The 18193-nt window shown below is 42.9% G+C and overlaps 1 protein-coding gene across 3 annotated transcripts in view; it reads left to right on the top strand.

Moving 5' to 3' along the window:
- adcy2b (adenylate cyclase 2b (brain)) overlaps positions 1 to 18193 on the top strand; it is a 56615-nt gene that overhangs the window by 7198 nt on the left and 31224 nt on the right. For all 3 annotated transcript variants that reach the window (XM_083982537.1, XM_083982536.1, XM_083982538.1), the window contains exons 2-6: positions 2562 to 2759; positions 9783 to 9944; positions 11264 to 11413; positions 15581 to 15729; positions 17750 to 17861. In XM_083982537.1, the coding sequence (XP_083838663.1) occupies positions 2562 to 2759; positions 9783 to 9944; positions 11264 to 11413; positions 15581 to 15729; positions 17750 to 17861 (771 nt within the window). The remainder of the gene's footprint in view (positions 1 to 2561; positions 2760 to 9782; positions 9945 to 11263; positions 11414 to 15580; positions 15730 to 17749; positions 17862 to 18193) is intronic.

Genomic DNA, 18193 nt, shown 5'->3' with positions numbered 1-18193 from the left:
AGCCGCTCTAACGAATTACACGTTAAAAGAGACAAACGCACTTTCTGTGCCCACACCGATGTTCACTTCACTGTAAAATCGGTGACGTTCGATCGTACCGCAGCTCGCCGCTAATTTAGCATTTTACATCTGTCGGACCTGTCAGTGCAATCTTGACTTCGGAGTTACTTAAAATGGTTTTTACGTGGGTGTCGGGTGGGATCAAGTCTGTGAGAGTGTGCTGTGCTGTGTGTGTGTGTGTGTGTGTGTGGAAGCAGTGCGCTCACAGTCTCTTTGAGCAAATGATGGTGATTTTGCTCACTGTTCCATAATTTAACACATGCTGAAGAGGGAGAAAGGACTGAGGGAGTACTTGATTTATACCCTGCCTGCATCTGTGTGTGTATATATGTGTGTGTGATGAGGTCTCTATTGAGTGTTTACATAGTGTTTATTTATATACTGTATATATGTATGAAAGTGTAGCCTGATTGTGATAATGGAGAATAGAGGATGATGGGAACCCCGTCTCAGCTGGGATTTTCTCATATCTGAAATCCTTTTCTTGTAACAATTACAAAGTTCTGGTGGAAATGTGATTTAGAAAGTTTCAAGAAACAAGAATCAATAACCTCTCATGGAAGAGGAGGGAGGAGGAAGAAAAATAAACGTATCTGCCCTGTAAGAAAAACCACAGCAGCTTTATCTCTTTCTTCCCTAAGTCAACTTTTGTTCAGCGTGCGTCCTCCTGCTGTGTAAACATGACATTAGAGTTAGAGTCAGGAGGAGGCTCCCTGCTGGAGAGGGTGGGTGGATGAGGGAGGTCTGGTCGAAGTCAAACAGACAGAACGAGTGTATATGTGTGTGTGTGGGTCTGTGTGTGTGTGTGTTGACAGTTTCTAAATGCTGACTTTGACAGTGTGAGCGCAGAAGTGATGCTATGGCACATTCTCTGGGCTCAGACTGTCTGTCTGCTGATCTGTAGGCCGTCTGTTCATCTGTTTTTGCGAGTGCGTGTCTTGTCGTGCCTCTGTCCTCCTGAGTGCATGGTGTCCTCATTACTCTTTTGTGATCAAATGTTTATTTAACAAGAATACAAGTTACAACCAAAAGACTTGACTCATTAATTGACAATAGAGACAGTATAAAATTGACTGTAACAACTAAATCGCAAAATAATAATAGTAATAGTGTTAACCTTGCACTTCAATAAGGTGCAAGCAAAACCAAACCAAACCAAATGTGCATAAAAATAATAAATAAATAAAAATTATTAATAGTAATAAAAAAAAAGGGAGAAAAAAAGGGGCACCACTCCAGCTGATGTCCTCATTACTGTGCAAAATTAGGGGAAATGTGCAACATATTGATTTTATTGATCGGTTTTCAAAGTGAAAGTTTGTGTTACACTGTTTCACCATAACCAGCTTTACCACGAGTATCTGTAGAGGAAATGTTGTGTGTTCAGCATCAAACTAAACTCCTTTACTCACTGAGAGCTGAGTGCAGCAGTGGAGAGCATCAGTGTTAACTCTGTCTCATCACTTTCTGAAAGCCTCCGATCTGCCCTGAAGAAGTAGCCCCGCTCTGAGGACGCATTATAACCTCTTGTCTTATAAAGGCAACAGTGGGTGAAATGTCAAGGGACATTCACCACCAACAGCTCCCTTATTGTGTCTGTGGTTTGGTCGTTCTCTGCTCCTCCATGCTAACAGTTTAACTTGTACTCTGTGCCAGTGTTATTCAGAGTACAGTACATGACCTTTTAGAGTAAGTTCATAGTCGTTTCCCACAGTGAGTACACAAATGCACTCAGCAGAAGGTCCTCATCACTATATTAAAGGGATAGTTTAATATTTTGGCAAATTGGCCCATTGCCATAATCCCTATAGTCACAGCAGTAGGTTTGTTACCTCTAATTCAAAGAAGAAGGAAGAGAGCGCACACTCAAAAAGAAAACAAGAAACAGTCAGGAGGTGCTCGGCTAGCAAACAATTTAAAAAGAACAAGAAGCCAGCAACACTCAGTATCTGTCTGATGTCTGTATCAGTTTCAGAAACCGGTCTGTGGTAGTTGCCTGTACCAGTGAGGCATTAAAGACATCAGAAAGACACTGAGTGTTGCTGGCTTCTTGTTCTTTTTAAATTGTTACCTTTAATTGTCAGTGCAAGCCATTTTTTGAACGGCAGAGCAGAGCCGTGAGCTGCTCAGAGCTACGCTACGGATGCTAATGGGATTTCTTGGTTTCAAATACACAATCCAGCAACTCCAAAACGCTCTGGTGGACAAGTTATGACCTGCACATTCACCACGCTATGAGATAATAATGGAACTTCATGAGACAGAGTTGTTTTCGAGGTAAATTCATGCAAAACCGCTGATGCGTGTTCCCGCTGGGGGCAGTTTTTTCAGCAAGCAGTCTCTGCATTTGCCTCGAAAACAACTCTGTCTTGTAACGTTTCGCATGTTGACCGCTGCATCCTGGCGTGTACTGAAAATCCCTTTCACCTGCAACTGCAAGTCAACACGATCAATACTGCCATCAATGCTAACTCTCCCACTGTCTCTCTCTGTCTCTCCAGAAAACAGAGGACCACTTGACATTCCTGATCGCAGTGCCCGCCGCTCTCTTCCTCTTCCTGTCCATCTTCATCCTCGTCTGCATCGAGTCAGTCTTCAAGCGGATGCTCCGCCTCTTCTCTCTCCTCATATGGGCCTGCCTGGTCACCTTGGGTTACCTGTTCATGTTCTCAGGAGGGATACTCAGTCCGTGGGACCAGGTAAATAAACGTGTGTGTGTTTTGTGTGAAAGAAGATCTGTGTGTTTGGTTGTACCCGCCGCACGCCGGCATGTGGACGTGCGGGTGTGCAACAGTTCAGCTGAGGATTTGCTAAGCCTCAACCCCTTCTGGTCAAGTTTTCCATCCGTTCATGCAGATTCAGCCTAGACGGAGACATCTATAGTGGAAGCTGTGTGTGCAATGTAGCGTGTGATGTCAGTACAACATCAACAGGCTTTTATTCATTTTCTGGTAGAACAGGTGCATAGCATGCGTGAAAAACAGGCAATAGACTGAGTGTCTACTGTAGATCACACGACACAGCCGCAGTACCTCCACTGTAGATCATGTGATGCGGCTGTAATTCATCGAAACATTCTGCCATGCTCATGCCACACATCCCAACACATGTAGAGTGGTAGTAGTTGGTATATTTATTTGTATTTAAGTGATTATTCATTTTTGATACACTGTTTCCCTGATTTCCGACAACGTTAGATAAAGGAAACCTTTTTTTTTTACTTGTCTAACAACTGTTGCCCGTTGATTTCATCAGCTGCATAGCTAATTCAGCTTATGTCAGTCTAAAATGACAACCTCAGAGGCCGAGAAATGAAGCCAAATGAACACTCGTGATTTCCTGACTCCAGAAACCAGTCAGTCTCCTTAGAAATGCCCAGCTTTACCACTGAAATAAACATCTTTACAGCCTGGCAAATTAACTATAAACACGTTTATAGCTCATTTCCTCCTTCATCACAACTGTTCAAGAGTTGGATTTTCCCATAACTCACTCGTCTAAGTGTTATTAAGGCTTAAATGCAGAACTGAGGGTGTGGTCTCTTTGAGTGACAGCTAAGTGATCATGTGTTCACCACGAACCAGCATGTAGCCTACAGAAGTCTGGGCCTCTCACACACCTCTTACCTTTTGCACATTTCGTCCATCTTTATTTACAGCCTGTGGTCAGTCTCCAACTGTCTTTTCAATGTTTCCAGTTGACCTGTTTTGAAACCAGGACCCTGGGAAAGAGTTTAAAATATTCATCTGATGCCTATATATGTAATAGCATGACATCATAAAAGCATATAATAGGAGACTGAGGCTTAAGTAGAAGACGTGAAGATGTAGGGTCTCATCTTGCAGTGTAGATCTTGTTGGTCCTAGTGTTATTATTTAGACACAAGACACACGTTAGTTTCCTGCTTTATTGTTCATATTCCTCAACAGTGAGTTTCCCATTGGATGCTACAAGACAAGAGGCTTTGGATGAGAACTAAGTGCTGTGTTTGGTGGTGTTTGGTGCTCCACTGTTGCTGGCTGGACTCTCTGAGTGTAAATCCATTGGTACGGGACAGAGATGAAGGGTGTAATACTACTGTGTAATGCTAATGCATTTTTTGGATATGAACAGATGATGCGCTCTTAACAGATATGGATTGCTTTTTTCTCTCCTCATGCTCTCCCCTAATTGCAGGTAGAAAGCCGCTGTAGCACATTGCTGCACATAGTGTCCCATTAATTTCCTTAGTGCCTCTCCCCAAAAGGAAGAGTGAACAGTGCAAGTAGGGTACCTGGGTACCTAGGGGTCTATTGTTGTGATCTAAGTTCATCTGGAGCAGATTTTGGCCTTTAAAACAGCTTGTGATTAAAGTCATTGTCATAGAGAAGACTTGTACATCGTAAATATAAAGAGGAAGGTCTACTCCAGATAAACTTGTATGACTTCATTGATGACTTCAAGTTAATTTATTCTTTATTTAAATCATTAATTATTTAAATAAGAAGTTCTCACTGATTACTGAAGGTAAAGGTAACATGTGGACCTGCCATGGAGTCGCCTGGTCAAGCAGGAACACGAATAAAAATAACCCCATGAAAACACAAACCTCACATACTGCAATCTATATATACTGTATCACTGCCTTGCTTTTTTATATGTATAATAACTAATTAACTTCCTCCTGTGCAGCACGTTTCATAACTTGTAGTCTACCGGTTGCTTCAGGGGTCTTCGTTAACAGATCAGATCGGTCACAGCATTTATTTAGGGATAATAAGCCCACTGAGGTTTGATGGTGTGGTCAGGGTCAGTTTGCTAAATGGGATATAAAAGCATGCAGGATGTTAAAATCATGAATGCGATATCTTCATCAGAATGATTATGGCTCATCATAAATGTACATTATGCGCTGACAGACGAGGAAAACAAATTGCGAAAATATAGGTATATTTTTAATGACATAAACACAGGCTGGGCTCCAACACAAGTGGGTGAATAACTCAGTAAAAAATACATACAGTACAAGGTAACTGGAGCTCTCCAGTGCCTCCATCTTCACACTTGAAGATACTTGTCTTGCACCACTGGAGCACAGCCACAGGGAATACAGCCTGTTAGCACCCGAACTCTGATTTAGTTCGGTGACAGAATCCCACAGAGCAGCTAAAAGATGATGGTTAAATCAGCCCCTGAGTGTATGTCTCAAACCCCCCACATCATATTTCCACCATTAGTATCCACATAACAAAGGTACACTCTACTTCACCCATCCATTATTTATATTTTATCTCATTCTTTTGTTAATTTGTTGCTGTATTTTTCTAGTTTTTCATTTTATTTGTTGATTTTGTTTTTGACACTTTTCATTTAAAGAGCAAGATAAAGTTTCTTTCGAAGTGAGGAGCCAATGAGAAATGTATCATTGGCTAGCTCATACACACTGTACCGTATGTGAAGGGAGTGTAAATGGTTTAACACAAAATTCCAACTCCTGCTTTAGACCCCACTAACTTACATTCAATTATAGTTATTATTACGAAGCTGCAAATGCAGAAAACAGCTTTGTGTTACAGCCCAGACAGACAGGCCAGTGTTAACCTTGCAGGCTTATTTTCAAACCCACAGAGAAATGTGTTACGAAATAGCACTGTCCTCTGAAGTAATACAGGGTGAATGTTAGGTTAGTACTGCAATGATCCAGACAGCCAGACACTTTTGCTGTTCACGTTGCAGCAAACAAATGCACCGTTTATTTCATTCCTCGTCCTTTACCTCAAGTGGCTTTTGTTTCAGAGAAGTTAAGAGAAAGAGAGAAACCTCCATCCAAAACTCTCAATGTGTCAGGCATCTGTGGCAGTGCTGCTCCCTGCGCTCTGTTTCGACACGCAGAGAAATCCAAAGTATGTCAGGCCTGTTGAGCCTCGTTGTGGTCACTGGGCTGTGACTTGGATAGCTGCCGGGAGGGGAGGGAGAGGAGGGGCTTAGTGAGGGGGGGGGTCAGGTTAGAGCAGAGTTATGACCCACAGGCTTCAGCGAAAACACCAAACAAAGCATCAAGCATTAGGCAGGATATCCTGACGCCGTAAACGCTGCCAACAGGAGCATCTTTTCACAAGTCTCTCTGCCCCTTCCGGGCCAAGCATTAATTAAAACATGACTACGAATAATACAGCCTGGCAATTACTGTCTTCCCTTTTGACACGTGCATGTGCATTTATGAGCGTTCCCAGGACGGCATATGTGTATGCGACGATGTTTACGGATACGCGCGCGTGTGTGTGTTTGAGTGTGCCGGCAGGATAGTAGAATTAATTCCACGTGTGACAAGTGTTAATGAGGCCTGATGAGAGCTGGAGGTGAGCGGATCAGCAGACAGACACATTAGTTTCCAGCGCCAGATTCTCTTCTCTCTCTCTCTCTCTCTCTCTCTCTCTCTCTTTGTCTCAGGAATCCTATTTTCTCATGCTCGCGCCCTGTCTCCCTCTATTCATCAAATCCCATTTTTCTCTCCCCGGCTTCTCCACCTGCCTCCTCCTCTCCTGTTAAGTCTCCCTCCCGCCTCCTATACCCCCTCCCCACCCCACCATGCCCAAATTTCCTCTCTCTCTTTCTCTCTCTCCCCCCTCTTTCCTCCTCTCCGCTCCCTCCCTGTCTCCTCTGGGATGGAGATATTTTTATCATCAGCCACCTGTGACAGCATAATCAGCCTGCATTATTAATCATTCTCTTCTGCTTCCATGACTCTCCCACTTACATCTATCTATCTATCTATCTATCTATCTATCTATCTATCTATCTATCTATCTATCTATCTATCTATCTATCTATCTATCTATCTATCTATCTATCTATCTATCTATCTATCTCCATCCGTCCGTCTATCCATCTGTCTGTCGATTGAAATGCTTGAGAGGAGCGTGTCGCGAGGCAGAAACTTGCTGAACAGAGAACAGTTGGAATTGCAGGCGCTCTCAGTGCGGCTGGATTGATTGTGATTACTGAGAGAACAGCGTGTCTGATGGAGCACACGGAGCTAATAACAGTGAGGGCCTAAAAAGAGATTGGGGAGGGGGACACACACACAGAGAGAGAGAGAGAGAGTAACTGGCACTCAGCTCGGTCACTCACTTTTAACCCCTCTACCCCACCGCCACCTGCATGATCGCCTGCTCTCACACACATACACACATACACGGCACGCAAATATCTTGCCCGCATATACAGTCCAGCTGCATTACACCCGTCAGTCGGGGCTTTATTTGATTTCTGTGAAGGCCTCGGCTCTTTCCAGAAAGCAGATTGAACACGGCTGCCACACCTGGTACCCCCGAGAGTCAAGACGCAGTCACACTGACCTGCATGTGAGAGTGTGTGTCTGTAAATGTGCATGTGTGTGTGCAGGGGTGCAGATCCCATGTCAGGATTTTTTTTTTTGGGGGGGGGCACAAAAGTGATTTTTTTTTTTTTACCCGTATGCAGCTCATCTCATACCATGCCACCATAAATCATTTGTTGTGCTAACTTTCTTGTTTATTTGTCCTAAACAGCCAACAGCGCATATCACTGCTTACTCAACTGTTATATTAGTAAATCATAATTTTAAGGGTCTCAGGCATGTAATGTCTACTCACGTTCTTATTTTTCACCTCCCTCTCTGACCTTCCCAGATCCCCAATTCTTCTCACCATCTTCCTATTGTCCCAGTGTATGGGACTGCTTTATGCATGATTAATTGATATGGATGAATATCAAAAAAATTAAGACCGAAGACTGGGGAGGTAATTTTTTTAAAGCCTGCTGATTTCATCGGTATCTGTGTAAGAAACTACCCATTGATTTGCATCGCAGTGGAGGAGACCAGAGATGGGATGTGGAGTCAGAAATATATTTGTCAAACATTATTTGTTCCACCATTTCAATAATTTCTTTTTAGATGTGAATCTAAAATGTGAAAAATGTGAAATCTGAAAATACATTTCTTCAATTTTTAATAAGGGTATTTCTATTCAGGGGGACATGTCCCCCCCGTCCCCCCCGGGATCTGCACCAGATGAGTGCGTGCTTGCATCCCAAATGCTGCGGAGATGCTTTACACTCGTCACCGCTACAGCGAGCAGAGAGCAAAACATTTCTGATGTTGTGTTGAGCGTGCCTATCGTGTGCATCTGTGTGTGTGTTTGCGTTTGGAGGAAAGCAGGCGTGCTCCGCCTTTGTGTGTGAAACACAGGGAGGGTTCTGGCGCGCTCTGAACAAAAGAAAAGAGAAGAGAGAAGAAAAAGTAATCGAAGAGGCTAAAGAGAGATGATGGCTGCGGCTCTCATCCTGAGGTGTTTGAGAGTGTATTAGGATTCAGGCCGGAGTGTGTGTGTGTGTGTGTGTGTGTGTGTAGATGGAGTGTGTCTGGCTGCCCTGCATCGCAGACTGGAGCAGGTGACGCACCTGAAATTGGACTGCCATTCTCAATTCCTACAGCCACCCAAACAGAGCTGGATGTCTCTCACACACACGCGCGCGCACACGCACACACACACACATACACAGTGCCCTATGTCCTGTGCTCAGGGTTAGGAGTTTGAAGGTGGTGGCAAAATGTACAGGACTGAAGAAACACCACATCTGCTCCGACGTCAGCATCCTTCCCTATGTTGGTTCCCCTAGCAACAAAAAGTCTGAGCCTCCACAAACAGCCTCCCTCTCTGTTCTCTGTGTTCAGGTCTCATTTTAGAAGGAACTCTGTCAACCAAACAATCACCTACTTCATCCAATGTTCTTGTCGTGTTTTGCTTGAGAAAACATCGCACCAAAGACGTTGGTGATATTGATGTCACGAACACTGCGAGGAGCATGCGAGGAGCATGCGAGGAGCTCTTCCCGGATGCCGCCGGAAGACGGAGCGTCGCAGGACAGAAGCGTCTCCTTATTTACATCCTGTGTATCCGATAACAGCAAGAATTGTGGGTTTGTTTTCAGGGAGCGGTAGCGACTTCGCACCGCGGGTCTCAGTTTACTCGATTACTGTTTGCAGACAAACTCTTTCAACCCGATAGCCGCAGGAAATAAACAGATAGGCAGGAAGGTCAGAGTTCATGCGGCCACCATAACAGGAAGGGCTGGACTGACAGAAGGGGAAGTGGACAGGGACGAGGTAGGAGGTTAAAGCAAAAGGTATTGAACAACACAACAACACACACACACACACACACACATTCGGAGCAGAGATGAGAAGAAGCTTTGATGAAGTCTGGAAAGAGGAAGATCAGAGTAAACATGCAGGTAGCTCCAAAGTACAGCACAGTCTTATTGATTCCCATATGTAAGAAGCATTTTGTGTTTCAAACGTCTCTGATGTATTTGGATCTTTTTCGCAAGTGTTTTTTTTTTTGTAAAACTAAGTGAGCAGCCCACTCTGATCATTTATCACAGGATCAGCGGTTTATGGTCGGATCTTTTAGCGAGGAAGAGTGGGCAGCAAACTCAACTCTCGACTCACTGTGTTCTGTATTTAGAAAACAACAACAAAAAAAGCGAACACAGAGGAAAGACGCAGGACATTAATCTTTGGTGGGATTCAATCACAGCCAGTAATGTGATTCAAGCAAACTTTTGTGGTCATTTTCTGGCCAAAACCCTGACCTGGAAATATTTCCAAGAACCAGATTGATCAAGATCTGGTTTATTTTGGACAGATGTGTCCACCTTTTTACCTGCTGACATCTTCCCGTCTCTTTTCATTTTTCCAGGTGTCCTTCTTCCTGTTCATCGTCTTCGTCGTCTACACCATGCTGCCCTTCTCCATGAGAGGGGCCATTATCGCCAGCGCCGTCACCTGCTTCTCGCACACCATCACCCTCAGCGTCTGTCTGGCCAACACCGTCACAGAGCTGGAGCCTCTGGTCTGGCAGGTAAAGGCAAGACCGCCGTCCAAACTCAAACCTTCAAACGGCCACATGAAAAAGACTGTTGAAAGCCACATTCTTACACAACATCCTGCTGCAGATGATGCTTCCCGTTTTAAGTTCTCTGAAGGCCCTCTGTGTTTGCGTCACTGCTCTTGTTTTCTGCAGCACAGGGGTTACTTTATCAAATTTAAATTGGTGAGGATGTTCCATGCACGATTAAAAATGATGAGGTACAACATTTTAATAAGGTGAGGCCCATAAAACCGTGAACTCATCCTGTATCAACATGACACAGCACATTCAGAGAAGTCTCCTGAGTCAACAAACTGTCTTTTAATGTACTCGGGAGCAGCTCTTAAAACACTGGCTCTGATTCAAAGGACCCTTGACACAGAAAGTCCCACCACAAAACACAATCCTCATAATACCAGAGTGTGCATTGATATAGCAAATGCAACATTGACCAATAGCAGATTGCAAAAGGAATGTAATCTGTGAAATGAATCATATATACTGTATATATATATTTTTTTTTACCTTCATTTAATCCCGAGAATCATTGAGAGCAAGCCAATGATGTATAAGTCAGATATTTACAACACAAAATACAATTAAGACAACAACAACACAGCACAGAAGACAGTTTCATCCATTAAAAACAGTTACATTCATAGACAGAGGAGTTTGTTATCATAGCTTAAAACTGACCCAGAGACACAAGTGTCTGTAGTTTCAATGTTAGTTGTAAATGATTCCAGGTGGATGCTGCAGATACAAACAGGCCAGATAACTGATTTTCACATGCATGTCTGAGGCTGACACACACACACACACACACACACACACACACACACACACACACACACACACACACACACACACACACACACACACACACACACACACACACACACACACACACACACACTCTCAAACTCACACTGTGAGTCTTTCTAATCAACCACCAGAGTCAACACGCTGATAACAGTCATCATCTTATAGTCTCTCTTCTGCGTCTCTCTCACACACATACACAGTGGAAAAGCACACCAACAATAAAACATGCTCTAAGACGTCCATTGCCCTTGGATACAGCAACAAGAACAACCTATTGATATTCAAGGCCACATTTAAAAGAGCTTGAGGTTGACACAGTGGTGGACAAGCCACATCGTAGTGTGTGCTCTGGTCTGCTTTTACGAGGCAGTAATATAGGCGTAAATGGAAGGAGGCAGATAGTGGGGAAATTAAAAGTGCATATACCTCCTAACATTATTATAACATTATCTTAGTGCTTTATTATTTGTGTGTCTGTGTGTCAGATCTTGGCCAATGTGATCATCTTCACTTGTGGTAACCTGGCCGGGGCGTACCACAAGCATCTGATGGACCTGGCGCTCAAACAGACCTACCAAGACACCTGCAACTGCATCAAGTCGCCCATCAAGCTGGAGTTTGAGAAGCACCAACAGGTACATGTTTACATTTTATGGCCAGGGTTGATATAATACAGTATGTGAGAGGTTGTTTGCTGTCGTCAGATCGCTGAGGCTGTATGTTCAGATTTTACTTTGTCACTGAACAAAAGGTTCCAGCACAACTACTAAATAAAACTTTCACAAATAACAGTCTAACACCTCAGTTACAGCCACATGAGGCATTAACTCGTTAGTGTCTCTGTATTCTCAGTACAGATTAACTTGTTTTTTGGCTGGATGACAACAGTGGTTCCAGCCCTATAATCAGAAATGTTACTGACTGACTGACTGACTGACTGACTGACTGACTGACTTAGTGACTGACTTAGTGAAGACATCGCCACCACTGCTCAGTGGAGTGCAGTCTACTGAGTCGCTCTGGTCCCTCCTCCCCTGAACAGAAGGGAAGCAGAGAAGTGCTTCAATACACTGATCCTCTATTATAGCAAATAAACCACTCTCATTTCATGTATCATTATTACTAAAGGAGGCGAAGGAAGAGCTAAATATAACACAGAGAGCAGAGAGGGCAGGAGAGAGAGAAGTCATTGGTAACAGGGCTTTAGTACCTATGAGCAATTCTGCATATCAAACAGAAGGAGTTCGATCTAAAGACCTGCCTCTAATAAATGTCTAATACGTCTGAGTAGTTACAGTTGGAATACAACAACCTACATCACTTGCTACCTGCTTATTGGGCTTTTAGTCATATGGCCCTATGCTTTGTGAGAGCCTCTTTTTCTCACTGTTCCCCCCAATTTTGCTGTCTCTCTCCCACTATCGCTGAAATGACAGCAAAAGCCTGAAAAATAACTGAACCAAAAGAAAGAATGTTGTCTCTTCTGGATTTTTCTCTTAGTGTTTTCTATGTAGATGTAACCAAAAATACCAGAACAAAAAAAAAAAGCTACTTTGTGTATGACTCTAGCAGTGGTTAGCATTGGCACGGATTTCCGTAAAACTAGCCTACACAATCCAACAGAGGCTGAAAGCTACATAAGTCTTTTATGATTCTTTGAGAGTTCATCTAGCACCGTTATTGCCATAGTTTGGTTGAAATGACTGAACAGATATCGGATGAATTTGACGTAAGACCTGGTCCAGACTTGTCTCATTATGCAGGGGCGCATGACGTCTGTCCAACTACCTATTTCTCCGACTTCCTATTTCTCCGACCATACATCTCTTTATTCTGCGTCCATTAGTCCGACCTCCCATTTCTCCGACTTAAGTAACCCTAACCCTAACCGTAACACTGTAGAATAACTCGGATTAATGGGTAGTCGGAGAAATGAGCGGTCTGACTTTTGGGCGGTCGGACTGACGTATGCTCCCCATTGTACTTATTAGCGAATTTTAGCACGCTAGCATGCTAAACTAATTTGAAGATGGGCACCTGCAAAAGAGAGACAAACGAGACTTCCTGAGAGCAAGTTAGCATGCAACATTAGCATTGGCTCAAAGCACCACCGACCGTACAGGCTCACAGAGCTTCTTTTAAAAAAAAGACTTCTTTATTGAGCAGTTGAAAAATAAAAAAACTGTCAATGAGGATAAGGTGAACAAAATAAGTGCAGTATAAAAGTTCAAAAAAACCTTTAGGGGATTCATGAGTGCCTCACGGAGCTAGCAGAGCTGCAGACACTGCTGCTACTCAAACATTTACTCCTCTCTTGAGTAGGAATGACATATTTTCCTGGCTTTTTTTTTTGGCTACTTTTAGTTTTTAGTGCTCTGGGAGTGAAGCATATTCTGTAACTTTTTCACATTTTCTCTGTTAAACATCAACACTCAATTAATGTCTAAATGTGTAAAGCCTGTAATTAAGCTGCTAGCATCGCTGTGAACTCGTGTTGTTCCCGCTTCTCTCTTAGAGTTACAGTCACAGTCTGTGATGTTTTACAGCCAAAATATTTCACTTCTCAGTTTTGTCAGGGCTGACAAGTTGGTAAGTCGATCATGTCTAAAGAGGCATTATGCAGTGACATTTGTTTGACATTACCGCCTTTGCCCTGACATTAGCTGTTCTCTCCAACAAGGGAAATCACACATGAAATTACACATTAATAATTGGTGGTCAACGCAGTAGGGATGTTTTGTAGAATAAAAGGTGTAATTTTTTATAAATCGCAAAATACATAATTCATCATGAATACATAATTGTAAAATTCATTTCTTTGTGGAAATATTACAATGAGCTAGCTACACAGTGTTATTTGATTGAAATATTTTTATTTCAGTGAATTTAGATTTGTTATTGCAGCTCACAAGTCTGTTTGCAGTAGATGGTATTTGAATAATTGTAAATGTTTTTTGGCATATGTTTCCACATACTTTCACCAGTGTGTGTGTGGTAATAATGTGTGAGGATGCAACACAAATGTCAGCACATAACTAAACACCACCAAATCTCTTTCAACAGCTGAATACAGATCACTTTAGTTCATTAATCAAACACATGATTAACAAAGCTACTTCTCTGCAGGCTATTATACCCCCTCTGCATGCTCTCAGTATAGTGCTCATATTGCTTCAGTGCTGAATAAGTAAATAAGTGCGGGTGGTGTGGGTTTTCTATTTTTAGACCACCCCCCCTCTCCATCCACACAGAGCCCCTCTCTCTACTTAATTTGCTGCTGTGTTTTAGGAAATGAGCCCGCGGTGTGTGTGAACAATGTAATGACCCTCTCTGCTGAGAGCTGCATTTATGAGTCACACCCCCTCAGGCAGCTATTCACTCTTTCTAACATGCACACACACACCCACACCTCTGCCCACACACTCACACATGCACACGCGCACCACAATCACCCTCAAACAACCCTCCATCCAACGTGCATGGTGCTAAATCAAAGCAAAGAAAAAACAACAAAAAAACCCAACTTGCATGGTTACACAACAGCTATGGGTGATGGAGCGCACAACTCTGGTTCTACTTTTCTTATTACCAGTGATACTACACAATGACACGTCTTGTTCTGATTTCCATTGCTGCTTTAGTAGAACTTGATGAGAAGAGAATGTGTCAACTTTTCTTAAAACATCAACAGCAGCACTCTGCTGTAGGCATCTCAGGGTCAAACAGCATCTTTGAATAGTCACAATTATGCAAAACAATGCAGTCTCCAAATGACACAGAGAGAAATCCACTGAAGTAGACGTGGTAATGAGACACACTCGACCGCATTAGTGCAGGTCAGACGCAACACATGTGTTCTGATGAACGGCAATGTTCACACTCAATGCTTTTCTCACCTTTGACTGAAATAGGTTTGCACTGTTTGGTAATCGATGAATGAATGAATGAATGAATGAATGAAAGACATGTGAGATTAACCTGTTAATTATCACTAACAAGTTTCATCTACTGTTCACCATAATCTCAATTTAACGCACAGATCTACAGATCGCGCTCCATTGCTTTTCTGCGCCTCAGTTCTTCCCTTCTTGACTCCGGCTTCCTGTGCTCCGAGCTGAAAAATTAGCCACAATGAACCATCATTAAGAGGACGAAGGAAAATCTATTTAGGCGGTTAAATATTAGCTGTGGATGACAATGGCTATATTTATATGGAGCATTGGAGGGGAAGAATAGAACAGATCAGAATGCAAAGCAGTACAATGGAACAGCATAGAATAGAATAGTACAGAATAGAATATAGATTTGTTACAGAATAGAATACTACAGATTGGATTAGAGTGCTCGGTTCTCATTCAACATGTTAAGAACATGAAGGAACAAAATGTGTTATTCAGGTCCAGCAGCGTAATGACATTTAAAATAGTACATGCACATAATTACATTGATAGAATTGTTCACAATGAAATAGAGCAGAACAGTGCAGAATAGAAAAGAACAGAAGAAAGAAGAATTCACAAAATCCGTCTACCTCTCTCTCTCTCACACACACACACACACACACACACACACACACACACACACACACACACACACACACACACACACACACACACACACACACACACACACACACACACACACATAGACTTAAAAGGTGAAAAATGTTGAGGTACATTGAGTTAAAAGCCATTGAATCTGAGTTTTTGTTCTAAACAGTATGACTTCAACAGTATTATCCATTCATCATCATATTAGCCTGTGTGGAGCCAAACTCTGATGCCCCGTCTCTCTGTCTGAAGGAGCGTTTGCTGTTGTCCCTACTGCCGGCTCATATAGCCCGAGTGATGAAGGCCGAGATCATCCAGAGGCTGCAGGGGCCCAACTTTGGCAGAACCGAGAGCACCAACAACTTCCACAACCTCTATGTGCAGCGGCACACCAATGTCAGGTGAGATTCCTCCTCCTTTATCTGTGCCTTCCCAGTGACAAAGGTTATTATTTTCTGCTCTCATCTCTGCGCTTGATTGCTTTTATACCATCCTGTCCACCCTCTTGTCACCGCTCATCCCCACCCCTCTCACATTTGGATTGCCCCTACACTCACAGCTCCTCTTATCATCTCCTTATATCCTCTCCTTGTCCGCTCTTCCTTCATTTTCTAGCCATCTTCTTTGCACCCTATCTCCTTGCCCCTTTTTTCTCTGTCATGGCAAAATTCAATTCAGAGTTAATCCACCTCCATTGTACTCGGAGGTCACTTTGCCAAATGAAGAGAAGCCAGTCTCTTCCTTTCTCAATGACATCCTCCTCGATATTGTGGGAGTTCATAGTAACAGAGCAGAGTACACAAATCCAGGCTTAGCACAAGAGCCTCTCCAGAGAATGTCCTCTAAAATCCGGTTTTCCATCACAGAAGAAACAATATCACTGTGGTCCTTTTAAGTGGGCCTCGGGTGTGGGTTATTGTGTGCATATCTCCGTGTATATCCTCATGTTGATCCGCCTCTTATCCGTCCAATAATAACAAATTCTCACATGGTCTAGCTCCAAGAGGGCAATCTCTCTAGAACAAAGACCTGACTCTGAAGGACAGGTGGCAGTGCGCCTCCGCTGGGATCCTCCCACACCAGACAGTTAGTGAAGAGCCAGACATCAGCCACTGCCCCCACCATCATGTCTGCAGCTGGAATAATTGGTGCTGAAGTAGAGAAACAGGCTTGATTGTGTTTTCACCATAGACTCTTTGATGTCAGCCATAGGGTTTCTGAATAGTGCCATTTTAGCAGCGCCTGACTCTGGCTAATTCCCAACATCAGTACATACAGTATGGCTCTGCAAAAGGAATTCACTCACCCACCTGTCACTTTAAGTGGCGACACCTTCAATTATGTCTAATTTCAGTAAAACTCACACAGGTTGTCCTTTGTAATATTTACATTTTTGGGGATACTGAATTTTAGGTCTTCATTTGATGTTAGCCATAATTATTACTATTAAAATAAACTGAATAAATAAATGTTTCATTCTGTGTCTAATGGATATATATATAATGTGTTAGTTTCACTTTTTGAATTGTATTACATCATAAAACATTATTTAACAGTAAAATTAAAGTAGCACACGTGCTACTAATTGCACTTCACAATTCACACTGAACTATTTTTTACTAGCATTTGCGACGAGGTGCTCGCACTGTCGAGCCCTGCTGAAACACCAGTCTTCTTCTCTGGAAAATACTCAGTCGAATCTTTGTTGACTTATCCCCTTCGCTGGAGACGTAATGTTCGGAGAGATGTTTGTATTGGTGGGATTGATATTTGCTTTTGTTGCTTTGATGGTCAGAGTCAGAGTATTTGCACGATCCAGCTGAGTTACCTACCTACACTGTAGTTACAAACACAAACACAAAATGTGTCTGTGTTGCATTGTTGTTTTTAAATAACATTTTAAACCTGAGCAGAACATTTTCCACGTCCAACCTCAAAGTCTTCACCTGTAGTCAGATATCTTCTCATCAGTAACTATGTATATTTGGGGAGCATACATCAGTCCGACTGCCCAAAAGTCCGACGGCTCATTTCTCCGACTACCCATCCTACAGTGTTAAGGTTAGGTTTAGGGTAAGGTTAAGGGTTAGGGCTACTTAAGTCGGAGAAATGGGAGGTCGGACTAATGGACGCAAAAATAAAGAAATGTATGGTCGGAGAAATGGGTAGTCGGACAGACATGCGCCCTGTATATTTGTGGAGAACAGCACAGGTGAATTCAAAGTAATCACATTATGTAGAGCAAGTATCAAAGTCCTCTGCACACACGTTGCTCTGCTAATAAAATGTCCCAACAGTGACAAACACGATGCTTCTCGTCTAATAGAGGATAATGAAAATCTAGTTAAGGAACAAACTGTGTTATTTCATGGTTGTGTTGTTCAGTAATAACACTAATTGCCCTGTTTGTTGTTCCTGCAGCATTCTCTATGCCGACATCGTGGGCTTCACCAGGCTGGCCAGTGACTGCTCTCCAGGTGAACTTGTGCACATGCTGAACGAACTCTTTGGCAAGTTTGACCAGATCGCAAAGGTAAACTCAAAAAACCTATTCATACCACTCACCTCACACAGAGGGGACACCATGTGTGTCTCACAGCAGAAATGAATGACCTGGGTTGGCCACGTTCTCTCAGGAAAAAATATTTCATTACAGCTGTGTGAAAACCCCTCCGTTCCAGAGAGGTCTTGATTCAATTCTGGTGTAATTTATGAGGCTGCATTTCGTTGTCCTCTTGTATTGGATTGCAAAGTGCTGGTTGGTGTTGCTCCCCTGTACAGTGTGAGGTACAGAAAATATTCACAGCATTCTCCAGTATGATACTGCACCAGCACAGCCTGCAGATTTTTAATAAGAGCAGAAAA

This window comes from Trachurus trachurus (genome assembly GCF_905171665.1).
Source record: "Trachurus trachurus genome assembly, chromosome: 11".
Classification (NCBI taxonomy): domain Eukaryota; kingdom Metazoa; phylum Chordata; class Actinopteri; order Carangiformes; family Carangidae; genus Trachurus; species Trachurus trachurus.
The sequence above is the reverse complement of the archived record's forward strand: the minus strand, read 5'-3'. Positions and strand labels throughout refer to the sequence as shown.